At 34.5% G+C, this 21,210-nt stretch overlaps 1 protein-coding gene across 1 annotated transcript; it reads left to right on the top strand.

Moving 5' to 3' along the window:
- Nucleotides 1-16,695: 16,695 nt before the first annotated feature.
- On the top strand, nt 16,696-18,019 carry LOC125054590 (fork head domain-containing protein FD4-like). The gene has a single exon (XM_047656575.1). It carries the CDS (start codon nt 16,799-16,801, stop codon nt 17,573-17,575), a length of 777 nt encoding a protein of 258 aa, XP_047512531.1. The 5' UTR covers nt 16,696-16,798; the 3' UTR covers nt 17,576-18,019.
- Nucleotides 18,020-21,210: the final 3,191 nt, after the last annotated feature.

Genomic DNA, 21,210 nt, shown 5'->3' with positions numbered 1-21,210 from the left:
CATAATTTCATAATTTTGAGAGCTTTGGCCAATACCCCGGTTAAACCTCGACTGTACAAGAGATATGTCGATGACACATTTGTAGTACTCCCCAATGACAAAATATCTGCATTTCTAGCACATTTAAATTCAATACACAAGAACATTAAATTTACTGTTGAACAAGAAAACAACAACTGTCTGCCCTTTTTAGACATTTTAATTATACGCAAAGCAGATGGCACACTAGGTCACACAATACACAGGAAGGCAACCCACACAGATAGGTACCTCAATGGTGAATCCCACCACCACCCTTCACAACTGCTTTCTGTCGGTAAATGTTTGTTTCAGAGAGCCCAACGTCTTTGTGATGATGCCCACCTCGAGGAGGAACTACAGCATGTCAAACAGGTGCTACACCGAAACAAGCTGCGCATCCCCCGGCTACATCACAAAAACAAAAACAAGACACAAACAGTTCCCCGCCAGCCAGCCTACTTGCCATATGTAAAGGGAGTTACAGATAGAATTAGCCGGATCCTAAAACGAGCTTCTATTCATACAATTTTCAAGCCGCACAAGAAGATTCAGCAATTCCTAAGACCAATCAAAAGTAACACCCCATTGCAAGATGCAGGTATATACAAACTGGATTGCGACTGTGGCCTGTCTTACATAGGGCAAACTAAACGCAATATGTCTAGCAGACTCAAAGAACACATTGCAGACATAAGACATAGACGACACACAAAATCAGCAGTCTGTGAACACATACTAGATAGGCCTAATCACTACATACGCTTTGACCAACCGAAAGTACTTGCGAAAGAGAAAAGATTCTTCCCAAGATTGGTACGCGAAGCCATTGAAATCAAAAAACACCCCAATTTCAATAGAGAAGACGGCCTAAAATTGTCAAACACCTGGGATCCAATAATATCCAAATTAAAATCTCAAAAAGAAAAACAATCCGCGAAAATAGAGGACACCGTGAGCCATTTTTGCCAAAACCCTCCATCTTTTAGTCGATACCAACTCCGGGGAAATAAATACAGATAATGCAACTTTCTCTGCAGCTGTGATACTTTTTGACATTCAACATCTTTTGTCTTCAGTCACCGTGACCACGCACGCTGTAAAGCACGCGAAACGTCGGATAAATTTAAAATTATGTCAAATAGTTGTAAATTTATAATAATACATAACTTTAATCCGGTAAAAAGCGTTTTTCTTTTAATGTTATGAGTTATGTTAATCAAAGACAATACTATTGATATTAAAGTTATAAATTGAAATTTTACATAAAAATATATTTTTTTAAAGAAAAGATCCTACATTTAGATAGAGAAAAAGTCTAATTTACATATTTTAATTATAAAACTTTGTTTTTGAAGGTTTCACTTCAACCACGTGTGAATTGGATACATGATTTTTTTTAAACAATTATGTTAGCCTAGTAGCTTCTGCGTCCGAATCTCATCCCTGAGATCGTCGATTATCGAGTTCGATAAAAAACCTAATAGCATGTAAAAGAATACTTTTTAGTTGGTAATTACTGTAACATTATAGTTACCTCGACGTCCGTCGTTCCACAACTGAGCGTCTTAAGGCAGTTTTTGCCGAGAACCATCACTTAGTGAAACCAGCCGCCCACTGAAATATTTTCGAACCAACGAAGGTAAAGAAAAGAGCGTACCAATTCTTAAAACGTCGGCAACGCACTTGCAAGCCTACTGAGTATCCATGCCGGTATAATTTAAGATCAGGTGAGTCTCTTGCCTCCAGCCCTGTGATTCTGTAACTCACTTTTCGAACTCACACAGCGGTTTTCGCATCGGCGGTCGCTCTGAAATCAGTTGTGAAGCAGTCATTTTATGATTTGGCACTCTGAAAAGGTGGGAGCTTGTAGTTTATTGATTTCAGAGCGACCGCCGATGCGAAAACCGCTGTGTAAGTTCGAAAAGTGAGTTATAGAATCGCAGGGCTGTTCTGCAAAACAGGTGAGTTTATACGTACCTAATACAGACTATATTTTTTTCCCCCAAAAATATTTATTTCCTCAATGTACTGTCTTCATTAAAGGGGTAAGGAGAATCATTTCACACGGACACAGGCCGAAGACGTGTAAAAACCGTCTATTGGTAGTTGGTAGCGCGTATTAAGTAGCTGCGACCAGCGCTAATGCAATGAATTGTGTACAGTCTTGCAGTTAATACATTTTAAATAAAGATTTATTTATACATTTTAATTAATACTTAATACATTTAGTAGTAAGGTATGTTACGCTTTATTAGATGCTTAAAGTTGATATATATTAAAACTTTATCTGAAGACCACACAAATATAAGTACCTACCTAGCATCATTAACATATTGTGTTATTTTGTCTGTTAGAAGTGACAATTTTTTTATGAAGTGTTTGGCTTAGGTTTCAGTATACAAGTCTCATCCCTGAAGTTGTAGGATCGAACCTGGACCAATGGACTTTTCTTTCTGTGTGCGCATTTAACACTCGGACGATAATGGAAAACTTCTTGAGAAAACCGGCATGCTTAGAACACATGTGTCAGGTACAGAGGCTAATCATCTTCTTGTCTATTAGAAAAAATGATCACGAAACAGATACAGAAATCCAAGGCCCAGACCTAAAAGGTTTTAACACCACTGTTTTTTTTTTCAAGAAAGGTAGTAAGAATAGTGCTTTTCAAATTAAGTAAAAAACTTCAAAAACGAATGTCCAAAATGTATTACGAACACAAAAATAGACAGTATTTTCAATATTCTTAACAATACAAAAATAACAATTAAAAATTGATAAACAGAAAGTTAAAACAAATTTAAAATGTTTGATCCCTGTGGTCCCTATAATTCTGGCAACATTTCCTCGCTGTGATACTTATTCGTTTAGCAAGGAAAGCACCAGCTCTGGGGTCACCGGTACTATCTACCAGGCGCCAACTTAAATCTTTAATTAGCGCCTTTGCACTTGAACGCCAAGGCCCAAGAGTCTACTCCAAAGGGCACAACATTAAATCAAATAAAAACGAATTGTTTTTATTTAATAAAAGACATTTCTCGCACGATAGTACTCTCCACAAAGTCCCGCTCAGCATCTTAAGTCTCGATGTCCGTGCGTGACGGATCTACTCAACGAATTCACGGCAAGTCAAATGTTTAATTTGCTCTATAAATCACGCTATTAAAAACATTTCAAGGGTGTCATCGCGGCACCGATCTCATTGGAAACGTGACGGCTACTTGCTGTGTGGCCTGTATACATCGGGGGTCCAATTCTAGTACTGTCGACAAGCAATCGATCTGACCATCATTCTCTTGTATTTATTAAGACATTCGTCGAACTTCGTTCGTCGTAAGGATATTTTTCCTTATATTTTCCTCGTTTAATTTCATAAATGCACTTTGAAAACACTATGAGTTTAGATATATTAATATATAATACGATGATTTCTATTCTTCACGCGTTATTATTAACTTAACACTTGGGAACCTACAATGTATAACTAGACAGTTAACTATAATTTTTATTATCTGCGTCACAAAGCTGTGCATTATTGTTAGATTCCCTTACTAGAGCTCTCAAGTAGTAGTATTAATTTATGGTTTAAATATATCTATTAATTCAGAATTGCCCCCAAGCGACCACCGGCCAGCATCTACCGGTAATACACGCTGTTCTATTGTTGTAGTGCTACGGAAAAAAATGCTACACTAAATTCAATTTAATAGAAATAAATTGAATTAGTTTTTCTAGCGATAAGTTATACGTAAATAAGTGTGTGATGAGATTTCTTGTATTTGAGAAAAGTAATCAACACCATCAGAACAATGATCTAACTTGGGTATACTTAACCAATAAATTTCTAAAGTTAATCGTGTCTCACGTCAACTTTTGGGTCTAATACATCAGCTTCATCGCAATACAATACGAGTGTTAAATGTTAATTACACATAGCAAAATGTTCGAATTCCTACAGGTAATATTTTTAACATATGTCATCTTACCAAAGACAAAGTAAACCGTTACAAAATTTTGTCTTTGGTTTCTTGGTTGTGAACTCTACTATCAATGGCTGTATGCAATGCTTTAGACTCCACCAGTATTTTGCCTAATCTACATTAGCCTTTTCGTTTACTACTATTATACACATTTTTAGTAGAATTTTGAAATAGTTTTACTACTACTATGTTTACATATTTTAAATGTATAATGAATGAACTGTCTCTTCAAGATAGTTCTCACTGAACATTGTTGCTTGTGATAGCTAGCTAAAACTGAGTTTTGACCGAGTTTTGGCGAAAATGATTGTGTTTTAATATTTATTTTTTTCTTTAAGCAACATTATACAAATAAATAGTTTTCCTTCTTCTTGTTATACATTCATAGCAATTCAGATAAACAACATACCATAATATTTTTAAATATTATACACAAATAAACACAAATAATATTTTTAAATTAAAGTATAAGTGGGATGTTCTGTCATATCTATTGTATTCAGGCTGTGATAAAAATACTGTAAAGCTTATTTAGGGGGTTTAATTTTCTATTCGTGGTTAATTAAATTATTGACGCGTTCTAAATTATTTTACCAAAAGCTTTCCAGTTTTCTATATATTTTTACACTACACAGCGCCGGTTAAATGTTACATAATTTGATGCCCAGTACAATAATTTCTTATTTTGGTCTCTGATCACCATTATCGGAACAGGTAGTAGTAACCTCCAACAAGTTTCTATAGTAGGTACTCTATAACTATATTCTATAGTATTAGGTTGTGTCGTTCGACGTAGTCTTCAATTCAAAGTAGTCTAGTGCAACATTTATACATAGACAAATTATTAAAGTAACTCCCTAGATACAGGAATCGTTTATCCAATGTAAAAAACGTTTTATTGCGTAGAGTTGCGTGACGGTGAGCGTCCGGAGGAAACTCGCATTAAATTGAATTAAATGAAATTGATTTACCGAAGGAGTTCCTTGGAGGCTTCTCCGTTCCATCGGCCACGGAATTCGGTAATTAATGCTATTAGTATATACAATGGTTAAATAATTGTCTACTATGTATGTGATTAAATAGGAACTTTTTGGTTGGAACTTTTTTACATTACTGGAACTCTTACTATGAACTAGCGTTCAGTCCTTCATTCATCGAATATATTATGTCGCGGACTTTATTGTAGATTGATGTCTTCTATACAACTGTAGCACATTGTTCTATTAGTAATAGTTCTAGTATCCCTATCCCGAATAGGGATTTTTATAAGTATTTTTTTCACACCTTGGGTTACATTATCGAAGTTTTCATACGGATCCCTAACTTTTTTAATAATCTATATGATATGTTCATTAGGAATAATGTAGGTTTCTAATGGTGAAAGAATTTTTCGAATCGGTCCAGTAGGTTTGGAGCTGTTCAATGCAAACTATCAAACCTTTCATTTATAATATTAGTGTACAAGAAAAAACATCTTTTTTTATATTTAAGCATAATACATATTATGATAGTATAAAAGTTTCCATTTTATTTGTGTCTGTTTACCACATTCAAATACAGTAGAACCTCGATAACTCAAACCTCGGTATCTTAAAAACTTCTATAACTTCAAAAAATAATATGTTCCCTTCCCGTCAGAGCCAAAAAACCTCCATAACTTAAAATACGCAACCTCTGTAACTTCAATAAGTAATCTCTGAATTGGCCCTCAGTAACTTAAACAAATGTTTCCACAACCTCTATAACATAAAATTGTTTGTCAATGAGTCATTTTGCGTATCAATTAATGAAGCAAAAAGAGCTTTAACAACTGTAAGATCATTTATAGAACAGTGTAGCAACATAAAAGATAATGTATTCTCTTCTCTATTTGTCATTGAAAATCAAATCGATTTAGAAACTGTGAATTGTTTAAAACAAAAGAAAATCACAGACTTTTTTAAGTAGACTAAACCTTTAATTGATGTTTTATTTTTATGTAACGTGTGTAATGTGAATAAATAAATAGGATAATTTAAATTTCTGTATTTTATTGAATGCATCCTTATGACGCATTCGAGTAAAAATAGGAATAAGGGTATATACATACATATGTACATACCTACCTCTATATTAACCTATCCCTAACATAGACCCTTGATAACTTAAAACCTCTATAACTTAAAATATTTTGTGTTTCCCTTGGACTTTAACTTATCGAGTTTCTACTGTATCAAATAAATTTGATCTTTATAATTCTATCAATTACACATGGTCATGACCAATTATCAGGTACAATAAACATTTTCAAACATAATTGCAGATACTAAATAAATGCAGTTTTGGATTTTGTTTCAAATCTGTGATACGTATATTACGTACATATTTATTATATAAAGTCCAGTACCAGCTGCCCATTGAAGTATTCCGAACCAATTCGACTTAGGGTCCTTCAAGACTGCGCACCAATTTTTAAAGGCACGGGATTCTGACAGTGTGAGTGTCCATGCCTACTTAACGTTTTGCAAGCCTTCTACCCATTATAAAATTTAGGACAGGACAGACTGGGGACAACATTCAGCATAACATAACTATTAAAACACAAGAAAACGAAATTTACTCAGATTTAGCTGCGCATAAAGAATGTGACTTTTAATTGTAGCTAATTAAGTACTTAGAATTAATTACTTTTAATACCAACTTGAATTAAAATAAATTGTACATATTTAATTGTCATTTATAATAGGTGACTTATTTTAGGTATATATACGCTGAAACCACCTGCAACATCTTTTTCTAATCGGGCCCAGCCTTGCGATTCTGTAACTCACTTTTCGAACTCACACAGCGGTTTTCACATGAGTTACAGAATCGCAAGGCAGATCTTCAAAACCTAACATAGCGATGGTGTAAACTTCTACATTCTATGAATTAAATTACTTTGTATGGTCATTAAATTAGGAGCTCATTTCATATTGAAAGTAAACAATGCAAGTATTTATAAATGTCATGCTCGATTAGCTTTACACGGTGATTAATTTGTGTAATTATAAAACGGCTTCCTCTTAATGTATGCACCAATTAAGTCATTCATTACTCAACACTTTCTCGCAAAACTCTTGGAAAATTAAAAAAAAAAACCCTGATGATCATTTGACACGTAAACATGAGTTTAACGAATACTTGAACAAGCGTAAAATATAAAATATTGTGATAGTGACGTGCGCGTGATTTATAAGGGATAATTTCGATACATGAAACATTTAGCTATAGAAACGGGCACCATTATTCAAAGATATTTATTCATGTCGAATGATTGCTTTTCTTTTGTAAATCCGACAATGGTGTTGGTGCGTATACCATTCGCGCGATCGTCCGATATCTCTTTGTACGCTCATTTGTTTCGGCGCGAACGCGGTCTTTTCACGCACCGAAGTCTATTTTAAATTTAAATGGAGATGATTGATGAGTTTAGACACGACCTATGACACGCACTACCGAATGCCTCGTGGGTACATTATTTGGTATGTGTGTTTCACCCTTTGTAAACGGTAATTATTATTGGTAGCCGACTATGTATTATAAGAACATAACTCTTTGTTTAAATTCGGGTGCATCGAAGCGCCTAATAGGATTTTTTGTGCATCATCTGTTGTGGGGCCGCGCGTTAATTTATCTTAACACCGAAACATTTAATATTTATTACGCTGATTTATCGTATAAATTAAAGTTGCATGTTTTTATGTGGAAATAAAATTTTGTTCAAAGAAATCTAGGTAGGTAGGTATCTTATTATTTTTAAAACATATTCCAAGAAATATTTAAGAATTATTCGAATAAATCATTTCATAAAGTTGCGTACTTTTAACAAGCAACTAATACCTATGTTATTAGAAAACTTCGAAAGAAACAATAACAGTTCACCTGTAACGTAACAGTAAAAGAAAACTAGATAGTGAATTTGAGTTATTAAAGTGTAATTCGAATGTTTGGGCAATAGTATCGCGTGAAATTGGGGCAAACGTGGTAGTTAGCGCCGCCTTGTAATTTGGGAGCCGCCTTCTCAGAAAGTTGAACAAACTATCCGTAACCTAATGCCGACACTCATTAATTCATAATATTAAGGTTATTCTTTCGTATGAATTCTCTCCAACAAAGTCCCATAAGCGTCAGTTACATGGTGAATTGGCCACGCCACTATTAATCTAAACTTGTAACACCAACTACAACCCCACGTCGCCATTAACACTAGATGAAACGTGGTGACACCGTGACAGCGACTTGACTTGTCCCGGCATCTACCGTTTATCTGTGGTTCATCTCATTATATTTACATAGTTTTATCAGGTATTCTAAACATGTATTATACATGAACTAAAAATCACCGTTAAGTGTATTTAGTAAGGTTCACGTTTCTTAATAAGTTACATTGCAGCACAAATGTATGAGCTTCTGTGTAAAGAGCCCGATTTGTTGCAGGCATCAAGATGCTAGATTGATAAAAGCTTCAACATTCTTGATTGGTGCGTCAGTCACTCATAAAATGTATATGTATGTATTGTGCGCTGTATTCTCCACATGGAGTATTGCGGCAAGTAGATATTTCAAATGTCATAACTCATAGTAAATAGGTGAAGGTATTGCATGTCTGCACTATCATGCATGACATTCTATAGTTTTTCTTTAACATGAGTTTGGGAAAAATTCAAAGCTTAGTAGGTACTGCGTATATTTGTATGAAAAAAATCTAAAGTAATCTAAGTTGTTCTGAATCCACTATAAGATTTCATAGATATGTTAACGGATGGATCTTAATCGCCAGATCTATCTAATATGTACAGAAACCCGATATGCATGGTCAAAAATGTTCAGTTTCCACCTGTAGTAGTCAAGAAAGTAGAAACGTAGAAATTATTTTCGAATGTATTCATAATTCCTTATTGCATGACTGTTTTCACATTACCATATCCGATAACAAAACGTGGATACTAACATAAATAAATGTTTATGTTGTTAGTATTAAAAGACTACAATTATGAAGGGTAAAAGACGGCCTGTTCGGACCTGATTTTTATCTCAAACGGTGAGCCGGCGTTTCCATCGAGGTAATTACAGAGTTTAGAACCTAGAGTGAATTATTAGACGCGCCGCAGTGCCGTAATCAACACAATAATTGTTATTTGCCGCTCTCAGTGTTTGGTGAATGATTTTGTGGTCGAAACAACGCGCGGGACGAAATTGAATTTTGTACAATTATCAGACAGATAGGTGCACGTGTTCACATTTATAAATGCGTACTAGTGAGCAAGTTGCTAACAATAATTTGTGAATCCAACTTCGTATTAAAGTTTGGGCAATAATTTAGCTCTTAAGATTCCGATTACATTCGTTTTTATTTGCTTCTAACATCATTAGAAGTTTTTCTTTCTCTAGCAACCATCTCTATATAAATAAATAAATAAAAATATGTTTATTCATTTGAAACAATGCATAATAATGTGTAAGATTTGGGAACCCTATAAAGTAAAAAATACCTGTGCCAGGGTTCCCAGCTCTTCCATAATAAACTTAATAGTAAAATTCCATAAAAATATACAATTCAATTACGTTTTTTTAAATTATTTTTATTGTTTACAATTGCTTTTAACACGCCTATATGCATGAGTGAGTGTGTGGGTGCATGTTAGGAATGAGTAAGTGTGTGGGTGCATGTGAGTGAGTGAGTGAGTAAGTGAGTGTGTGATTGAAATGTGTAACTACATATTAGGTCTCAGAAGCATCTCCAACACTGCCTTAACACACCTTGTTCATAAGCCAGTCCTTTAATCTTATTTTTAGATTGTAGACGCTGAGCGGGTAGATATTAAGCAGCCTTTTCAATCTATTATAGATATTGTATGCCTGCATATTAAAGTGCATTCAACGATAAATAAAAGTGATTAATTTTACAATTTTACTATAGTTTAAACTTAATTAACTTCGGCGTATTGCGTGATTTATTTAAGAGGTTAAAATGGCGTTTCACAAATTATAGTCACTTTTACTAAATAAAATTAATACCCAGCAAGACTATTTAATACGTTATAGCTCCAAATCACCGTTTAAACTTCACAAATTGCTAAAATTATGTTTCTAGCTTCTATTCAGTGTTATCGGCACTTTACGCAATTTGTATCGCGTTAGTATAAAATCCAGACATATTATTCAAAGTTTATTGACTTTGTATAAATGAAATAAAGAGAGCCGCTTCTTTGATGTTTTCGCCGTACTCGCGATAAAATCAATTTGTATGCGTAATTTACATTTTTAATTTTACGCTAGACGGAGATATTTTCAAGTGGGAATTTTTAAGTGTTGAAAATTAGATTTGACTAATAATACACTGTTTTTATTCTGCCACTATGTGAACATATTAATCGTTTATTCTTAATGAAGTAGTTCTTACATTTTTAACAAGCTCTTTAATATACATGTTTCAGTTCACATCTTTACTTTAACTATAATATATTTATGATTGTGTTTAACAACTTATACAATTCGAAAGCGCGTAATCAGGGTGCTATGTCCAGAACCACAGATTCTAAATTGAGACATGTTTGTTCAGTGTCACGACAACGGCAAAGAAAAATAAAAGGGAAATAAAGTATTATTAGTTTTTCATAAAATGATTGAGTTTCAAACTGAAATGTATTCCAGAAAGCTTTGAATAAAAAACAAGGAAAGTTTAGGCAATTCATTCCGCCTTCGCTAATTCATTATCAGTTTGTACACGGGGCAGTGCTTCCGTTTCCGTCTGCCATTTAAGTTAAGTAATGTATAGACGCACAGACCACTGTGATAATGTCCATTGCTGAGTTAGATGTACTTGTTCCAATTAAGACATTGAAATTCAATGTTATTGTTGCAATCGATTGTATTAATTAGGGACTATAATCTGACCAAGATGATAGAGCAGTGTTGGCCTAGTGGCTTCAGCGTGCGACTCTCATACCTGAGGTCGTAGGTTCGATCCCCGGCTGTACCAATGGAATTTATTTCTATGTACGCATTTAAAATTTGCTCGAACGGTGAAGGAAAACATCGTGAGGAAACTGACATGTCTTAGACCCAAAAAGTCGGCGGCTTGTGTCAGGCACTGGAAGCTGATCACCTACTTGCCTATTAGTTTTGAAAATGATCATGAAACAGATTCAGAAATCTAAGGCGAAGACATAAAGAGGTTGTAGCGCCACTGATTTATTTATTTATAATCTGTCCAAACTTTCCTGCTGCTCAGTGGTAAGCATATTCAAATCCGAAGAGTGGTTTTTTTTTTAAACTAGCAATGGTAGTTTACGTCAGTTAATTAAGAAAGTTGTTTGAATACCTCCCTACTTTCGTCTTCTTCTTTATAGTCTTCATTACTGAAGGTCGTGTCTGTCTCGCCCTAATCGAAACGTCGACTTGCTGACTCCACACCACTCTAACCTCAACTTGTCTCAGTGGGTTAGGGATGTTGAGACCCATAATTGTCTTGATTTGGTCAGACCAACGGGTAGGGGATCCCGACTTCTCCTCATTTATTCATATAGTTAACTTTTGAACGTCAAAAAAGGAATATACTCGTATATTAAATGCTTCGTATATTAATTTTACATTTACTGCCAGTTCTAAAATCATGGGCGTAGAACGGAAAAGAAGAACTGGCAATAAACTCTCCGCCACTCTTTTTAATCGCCAAGTTTTTGTTTTACACAATGTTTGTAAGGAGCTGCAACCATTACACCATGTTACACATGACATCTTAAGTAATCAATAGTTAATTAATCATAATAAAATAAATAAAAAACAAAGATTATCCTTATCAGCAGGAGGCATGGTGAAATATCATCACACCTACTCTCGTACCTACTAATCGAATTGTTCTGAGGAAATAATTGTAATTTTATTGTATTCTAGTATTCGTTCTGAAACTCTGTAACCTGTAGCCCTAGGTAATACTAAGTACCAGTGGTTCCACGGTGTCAAATTGTGCATACTCGGCGTAATGAAGACCATGGGACACTTTAGCATAAGTAACTTAGAATATAGATATAAATTAGACTTGTAAGAAAGCAAACGTGCGCAGCATCGAGCTACCGCACTTTGTAATTAAATTATCAGTTTTATTTTAATTAAATTAATTAGTTTACAGAACTTGTTTTTAGACCTCCGGCAGCAACCAATATAACTACTAAATAAATAATAAAATGCTTATTTTCTGCCAATAATACCATCTTTTCAAATACATATCTTATGTCTTATGTACGATCTGCCCTGCGTTTCTGTAACTCACTTTTCGAACTCACACAGCGGTTTTCGCATCGGCGGTCGCTCTGAAATCAGTCGTGAAGCAGTCATTTTATGATTTGGCATTCTGATAAACAATAAACTACAAGCTCCCACCTTTTCAGAATGCCAAATCATAAAATGACTGCTTCACGACTGATTTCAGAGCGACCGCCGATGCGAAAACCGCTGTGTGAGTTCGAAAAGTGTGTTACAGAATTGCAGGGCTGGTATCATAACTATTCTATTCTATCGAGTATTTTTTAATATGTTAGGTAAATGTACATTTTAATCAACAGTAAACTGTTACTTGGCTTACTATGAAGATTTGTCTTACCAGCTGGGTTCTAAATAGCGTTCGTGTGTATTTTGTAGTCCAGTAGGATCGATAGCAGAGTCCGGACGCAGTGATTGGTACGGCTTGACGTGACTTCGTTTGCACAGTCGTTGCCTGAAGCAAAACTAACATTACATTGCACGCGATCCCCGGCTGCTCTGTAAATCATGGCAAGATGTTTGTTTATTTTTTAATTTGATTGAAATTTGACTTTCGTAGCTTTTATTGGTTTTAGTAAGTTTGTTAATTCAGTTTTTTTTGTATTGTTACATTGTTAATTATATAATGGACATTAATTTCACATAAATAACAGTATTAAAATAAATTAGTGGCGCTACAACCTCTTTAGGTCTGGGCCTCAGACTTCTGAATCTATTTCCTGATAATTTTTCAATCTAATACGCAAGTAGGTGATCTGTGCCTCACACGCCGTCGATTTTTTGGGTGTAAGACATGTCGGTTTCCTCACGATATTTTCCTTCACCGTTCGAGCGAATGTTAAATGCGCACATAGAAAGAAACTCCATTGGTGCACAGCCGGGAATCGAACCTACGACCTGAGGGATGAGAGTCGCACGCTGAAGCCACTAGGCCAACACTGCTCAAATAACAGTAATAAGAAGTCGGAAAATAAATTAAAATTTAAAAGTTTGGTGTAATGATTGTTTTGCAAAAATAATAAATGATTCTACTTGATATAAATATATTTTATTCACATAATTAATTAATCTATCTTCTCCTATCGAGTTATGCTTACAATTCTCTGTTCGATTTTTACGATATCACTATTAAATTATTTACAGTATTAACCTACACAATTAAGATAAATTTAAAAGGTCCCTGCAATTCACCTTTAATGCAGAATTTCTCCGCTGTCGCAATACTTATTCGTTGGTCGAGGAAAGCACCAGCTCTAAGCTCACCGGTATTATCTTGCAGACCCCAATTCAAAGCTGCCATAAGCACTTGAGACCCACGGCCCAAGCTCCTAAAAATAAGAGACTGTAGAATAGTGAACAGCCCTGCGATTCTGTAACTCACTTCACAAACTCACACAGCGGTTTTCGCATCGGCGGTCGCTCTCAAATCAGTCGTGAAGCAGTCATTTTATGATTTGGCATTCTGATAAACAATAAAGTACAAGCTCCCACCTTTTCAGAATGCCAAATCATAAAATGACTGCTTCACGACTGATTTGAGAGCGACCGCCGATGCGAAAACCGCTGTGTGAGTTTGTGAAGTGAGTTACAGAATCGCAGGGCTGTTCACTATTCTACAGTCTCTTATTTTTAGGAGCTTTCCATACACAAAAATTGATGTTATAAGCTCTGTTAATTAGGTTATCTGGCTCGCGGCATCTACAAAGGGCTCAAGCTTAAAAGGCTCGTTGATATTAAAAACGCCGCTTATAACTTTTATCATAAATCACCCTCTGGCCAAGTCGCGAGGGCGCGCGAAAAAATTTTTCGTTAACAAAAAAATATGCAAGTAATGACGGACGCACCCTGAGAGCTTTTTAAAGTTCGAGATGGTGCTTAGAATTAATTATCGGAAATGTCTTGAGCATTGTAATGCTTTGCCAGTAATGGCCAAGTGTTGTCATAGAAACGTGACGTCGACGTTACATGACGTTTTCAATTTCACCCGATAATTATGACACATTGTCTTAACGAAACAATTTTACGTCACTTTAAGTGGCCTTTTTTGACAAACATTAATACTCGAATTTCTAGGAACCTACACTTATGCGACTGCTTTCATGGAAATAGTTTATGTATTAACATTGTTAACTTAATTAAGTTTTAGCAAATTACCTTTTGTCACTATTAAATGACCGCTTAGTATTATTGCATGAAATTGTAATAAATGAATGTAGATTTATTACTATTAAGTGTAATATACTCGTAAATTAGGTAATTGAAATCTAATTAGTAAACCTATCTAAATCTTTTCATAGGCCATAATTGCATGGGATTTTCAATTACCGCCTCAGATACAAAGATAAACATCTAGTGTAATGAATCCCATGAGATCTTGTGGAGTCGGTGATTACTGAGTGCTTCCCTCTAATAATAAAACATCGACATGCCGCCTTTATCGAGTGCCCGTTCGATAAGCATCCGTGACGAATTCGCAGCACTCGTGCTATGCGCATACTAACACGTGTCATGAACTAAAACGACTTAAGTTACAAACTACAACACCAAAGTGCACTCTATGTTAAGGTAATAAAGTCCTATTTCGTGTGCAATAGAGACTTTGTTAAGGCGTATAGTTTGTAAAATAAAAATCGACTGAGATATTTGTATCGATATAATTTTATTTCCAATTATAAACTTCTCTTTTTTGGCTTTACGAAGAAAATTAGTAATACGTGTTTAATTTTATTTTTGGATTTTGAAGATTAGAGACTAGTTATGTCCCAACTATTATGTCACAGCTGAATATTTTCCCGTGAAAGTATGTCGGGTTATGATTCAAAATTCTAGGCTGGACATCCGAAAATAACTCTAGATCCATGCAAGAAATATTGACATATTAATAATGTTGCATTTCATAATATTAACTCAGCTTTTACCAAATAACGGAAATTATAAATGCCGAATTAAAACATTGCACAACAATTAGGCTACATTTAGTTCATTTCGTTATCCATGATATGTAGAAATAATAATAATAATTTATTTATTCAATCAGACAAACATACGTCCATAAAGTTATTATTGTATTAGTTACATTATTGTCCTAAGTATTATATATTAGTAGGTTAGCTTAGAGTATTTTAAATCATTACATTAAAAGGGGCACATGCAGTCCATTGCAATCACCCATGTAAGGGCAATCTATCCTTCCCGCTATTACCCCCAGCATGCTGTTAGAGACGCACGCGACTTACCAGAGATACAGGCTACAGCTCGCTTGCGCATCGTGGCGTAAAGAAGAATTGCGTGGTTGAGTAATCGGCCTTTGTCGATTAATTATTTAATAAGATTATTCCTATATATAGTTTCCATATTTCCACGAGCAATCATAAGTTATGAGCATTCTAGAAAGCTCATATTAATAAGTACATAGTTTTATTGAAATTCTTGTACAGCCCGAGCTGAGCTGTACAGGCCCTTAAGGCCAACAGCGAGATTCCTTTAAAAAAAAAAGAAATTCTTGTATGTGTGTAATAAATATAATATTGTCATTTGGTGGTATTTGTAGCCTTAATAGAAAAAAAATATTACTCGTTATTATTTACACATAAATATATTTTATATGTTGTTGCAATAATGGCATTTTTCTAGTCATCTTTGGATACACGGTGTGTTTGTTCTGATGCTTTGCAGGAATTTACTACTAAATATTTGTAGTAACACCCTTGAAGAATAAAACTTTTTATATAATACGTTCGTAACTTTAGATATCAGAGAGTTTGAGAGTTTAATCACGTAAATCGTTTTTGTTCAGAAAAGTAGAAACTGCCAAAAAATTGTGACATTTCTATTAATCCATTTTAAAGATTTTTTACCGTTCGCAGGTCAATTACCTCTTCAGAATCACTGAGATGGTTGGTTTGCTCTACTAAGTAAAAAAAATATTCCCATTTTTTACTTTTTACAAGATTTTTTGTTGACAACAATATTGCTACTTATTTAATCGGCTTTTGTCGAATGTACAAATATTTACTGCCAATCATTACTTAGCTTTCTATTTTACGTTAACTCTTTATCTCCATGATAAATAAATCATTCAGCCATGTACTTATCTTTGAATGTAATTTGTTTCGTGTATACGTAATGACATACATTCATCGTTGAATTGGTGCATAATTCAAATCTCTTTTTCTGTATCATTGTAATTTACATACGCTAAATAAAAAGCGGTGTCATCACAAAGGATGTTTGGAGGCAATATAAACATAATATCAATTTAAATTCCTTGTTAGTTAGCCGACATCATACCTGAACGCCGATGGCTCTGATTGGCTGAGTGTTCAACCAATCAGAAGCCCGTATTCTCCGGTCTCTGGACCCCAACAAGGCGGGCGGGTCGAGTGTCGAGTTCTACTGCTCTCCGCACCTCAGTTGTTTTTCACACCTCGCATAGAAGTGACGTGAATTCTCGACGCGCCGGTATCAGATAATTATTTTGGAAATATTTTAATCGCCGGTTCTTAGTGGAAGTGACGATGCCACGACCTTCCCGGGAATCGTATGGTGACCAAAAACCACCGTATTCGTATATATCACTAACAGCAATGGCCATATGGAGTTCACCAGAGCGAATGCTGCCGCTATCCGAGATATACCGCTTCATAATGGACCGATTCCCATATTATCGAAGAAACACACAGAGATGGCAGAATTCGCTGCGACATAATCTATCTTTCAACGATTGCTTCGTGAAGGTGCCGCGTCGGCCTGACAGGCCCGGCAAAGGCGCCTATTGGACTTTACACCCGCAAGCATTTGATATGTTTGAAAATGGTTCATTACTGCGCCGTCGCAAGAGGTTCAAGTTACAGAAAGGTGAAAAGGATAATTTGAACGCAGAACTAGCAGCGCTGGCAACATTTAACCGTGCATTTTTGGCTCGCCAGGCTAATGCAGGCCCCTCGCCGACGGCTTTACCCACCGCGAGTCTGTATACACCTACAATGTGTTCACAAATGAGTCCCGAACCAGCTGAACTAGCAGAGGTTACTGCGGTCACAGTTCTACCCAGAGAAAGACCACGACGAGCGTTCACAATAGAAGCTTTACTGGAACCGGAGCCGCCTCGATCATCTCCATCTCCACCTCAACCGTTTTCAATGCCAGTGCATATGGCGTTACCGAGAATTGACTTATCCATTCCATCGCCGTATATGCTAGCGGCGCATCGGTATCAGGCAGAGCTCCTGCAGGCAGCTGCTCATGCTTTGCGGCCGTGTTACCTTCCACCGCCAGTGCTCCCAGTCGCGTGACATCAGAGGGACATTGTGAACTGTTACAACATGTGCAATTCTAGGTTGTAAGTAGAGCATATATACATCGAAATCGAAATTAGAAAGTCATATAACGTTATATGTAGCGTAGATATATAATCCCAATTTTAACATGTAGTTTTAAATGTTACTTAATTTTTACAGTTTTATTCGCATACTGTGACGTCGCGAGGCCTATTTAAATAACCCATTCACCTCAAATTCAGATAAATTAGTGATCTCAAATCTTAAATAGTAGATGAACAGCTAGTGTTATTTATTTATTAAGTAAATGTAAATAATGTAATGTAAGATGGATTTACTCCAATGTTTTAAATGTTAGTGCATTTATACGTTATTTATTTTTGCTTTTAATTGAAACGTGTTAGTTTCATTGTTGTAAATATTGTTATATTGTTAAGTGTATTAAAAGTATCATTATAAGATTGGTTTTATTCTAAGCTTGGGTGGTAGTTTAATCAGATTATTACGCTCTTTAGTAGCGTTGAAGTATTACACGGGCTACCTAATCCTTCGTGGGGGGCGAAGGGTACAAAAGTAAATTCCGAATAGTAAAAAGTTATCTTGGAGGTGGTCTTTTCACGGTCTAACGTGGCACGACGACCCATGTTTATGAACTAATAGCTCGTGATATTGCATCTACTTGAACAATTGTCGAGTCATCTGGTCCTGATTAGATTAATGCTTGTAAAAAACACTTTAATAGAAAAATTTGTCGCCTATTTTAGGGATATCGAGTTTCACAATTCGATTTGAGGCATATATTTATACAATCCAGAGGCTTTAGACATAAAAGAACGAATAGAATTGTCTTATTTTTTTATTTAAGTACACCACATCATATTTAATGCTTTTATACAGTATATGTTACAAGCTATTTATTCTAAAAGACATGACATAATGGAGAAAAGTACAATAAAAATATTACACTTGCAATTTTAGTTTTTATGAGTAATTTTTTACTTAACAATGCGGATTAGGCACCATATTGGCGCTTAATAATGTTTTTTAAAGTTGATCAGCCCACTACCGAATTTATCAAGCTCTGGGTAATTGTGTTTAAGTGTCGATACATAAATTACAAAAATTTTGGTTAACATTTATGATAAATAAACTTATATACGGAAAAAAATTCAAATGAACAATAATGTGGAATAATCACCAAATTTGTTCGAAGGCAATTGTGCCATGGAGGCGCATTGTAGCGTCTGTAGCTAACTATGGGGACCTATTATAACTCATAGGTGTTTGACAAAGTATTCAACGCCAACGTATACGTAACGTACATACGTTCGTAAATATAACACTTATTCCCCTGGTTACGCGCAAAATATCACACTGCGTTTTATAACTTTGCTGTCAATGTTTTGTCCACGAAATTTTTAAGGTCAGTACATTCTAAACATATTTGACGAACAAACAAACATTTTTCTACGAAGTATATTTGATTACATAGGCATAAACAAAACGTATATATTTGATTAAAGTATGGAGAGCCTGGAGAGTACAAAAAAAAAACTTCTTAAATAAAAAATACATATTTTGAAACATATTCCTCTAAATTAAGAATATATAATATACTCTGTATTCTAATATTCTAGTAATTCTAGAACTTAAATAAAGTATTACGTTTAATCAGAGGTAGGTATAAATATATAAATATTAACTCCTCGTTGCAAGGTCTCGATATTTTTTTATTAATAAACGCGAGTACTTCTTGTCGCGATACGTATACCAGGTTTGTATATAAGGTCAACAACGTTATTACTTTTTAATACCGCTGGTCGTATTTGGAAAGGAAGAACGGAAGCATATGACAATTGCTTATGAATAGTAGTAAGTATTTTTCATAGTGCTGTATTGATACTTAAAATAATGTTTTTATGGGTATTTGTGCAAATACTTCATACTTGATAAAAATATTTGAGGGAGTTATTGTAAAGTTGTTCGACTCATTATCACATGCAAGTGTATTAAATAGTTATTACTAAATGGTTTCTATACTATACAATCATCATCGTACAAGAATGGTCACTATAAACAAAATTTCTACTGACTAGATATTTTTTGTTAAACCAATGCGTTAACGGTCAATTATTAGATAGCCTAACGTTAACCAACATAAAAAGTATTGTAACTACTTTTATATACATTTAATTTTGTCGCGCGCCTAAACAAGACTGCTATGGTTACATTTATACAAACCACAGCGGTTTACTAATGTAACTTATTATAATTTTATTATAATATTCTGTAAAATAAATAAAACAAAAAAAAAATCCTAAACGAATAGGTCATAATATGTTAGAATAAATTAATTTAACTTCTATAATCTACACGGCAGTTTACTGTACATACATAGATTATTATAATATTATCTATTGATACGTAACAGTATAAACAATCATCATCTTAACATAGTAACAAGATCCATTAGAGTGCTATAAATCAAAGCGATATCCACGGAACGTAAATCATTTGCAACAATGCTAAACGAAATTATTAATGGGTGTATTGTCCGAAGATACCTATAACAGGCAAATATTATGCCAATTGCAACACTTATACAACCTCTTTGTAGTACCTTTTTTGAGTAACAAAGATTATAACCTCTCTATATATAGTCTCTGTGCTCATTCGGACGTTTAAGTTGGCGCGAACTTTGAACTCGTCTGTAAAAATTGTAATTTTTAGCGTTTTGATATAAAATAAGTTTACGATAGATTAGCTAAAAGAGTATATTTATTATGGTGCATAGTATATATGTGTTAGTCGATTTCCTTTTTCATTGGATTTTTACAAATCAAATTAGGTATAGTATATTTCCGCGCGACTCCAACGGCAAGACAGATTTTGTCGAAATTACTAATGTGTCTGAATTTGTACACACTGTCAGCATCTAAGAAACAGCCTTTGATTTTTTTAATAATTGATAATATCTAATATTTATATATTCTTTAATTGTTCGGACTTATTTGTGGACTTTACAAATTGTGATATAAAATAAAAAGAGTAAATGTATTTCTACATCTACAAACCTTCTGCCTTTTACAATGAAACAATTATTTTTTCAACGGGAATAGACATAGGATCTGCCTAGTCCAACTTAAGCTCTGACGGCGAAGCATTACCCACTGGGCTTTCTTTAAAAATATCATCAATCGTCTCTTTCTCTTATATTGTTTACGCTGTGATAGAAAGAGACAGATCTACATTTTACTTAAGAAGAGTAATACAAATGATTTACATTTTAAATACGTGCTAATTTACGGAGCATATGTTGAAGATGACCAGTTAAAAAAGCATAATAATTTTAATATAATTTACAGAAATGTAGCTTATACACATAAGATTTAAAATATTTCCAAGAAAACGTAGAAAAAATTAACGATTGTTTTCACCTATCATCAAGTTAATAATGGTATCTTCTAAGGTAACACCTGCATAATGTTTAAAAACAACGCAATCCCACAATAAATATTTGCTGAAGCAGCTGTTTGAGTGGGATCATTACAAACCTTAAATAATAATCGGTCTCTTAGCACTTCTGTCCAAGTTTTTGCCTGAACACCTTTGTAGCATTCGTAACCTCCAATTTGGAAATTAATATTAAC

Source organism: Pieris napi, chromosome 1 (genome assembly GCF_905475465.1).
Source record: "Pieris napi chromosome 1, ilPieNapi1.2, whole genome shotgun sequence".
NCBI lineage: Eukaryota > Metazoa > Arthropoda > Insecta > Lepidoptera > Pieridae > Pieris > Pieris napi.
This window is presented reverse-complemented; position numbering and strand designations above follow the sequence as displayed.

What these genes read in the sequence shown, in the direction of transcription:
- LOC125054590 (XM_047656575.1), top strand. Translation starts at nt 16,799, where the DNA reads ATGCCACGACCTTCCCGGGAATCGTATGGTGACCAAAAACCACCGTAT.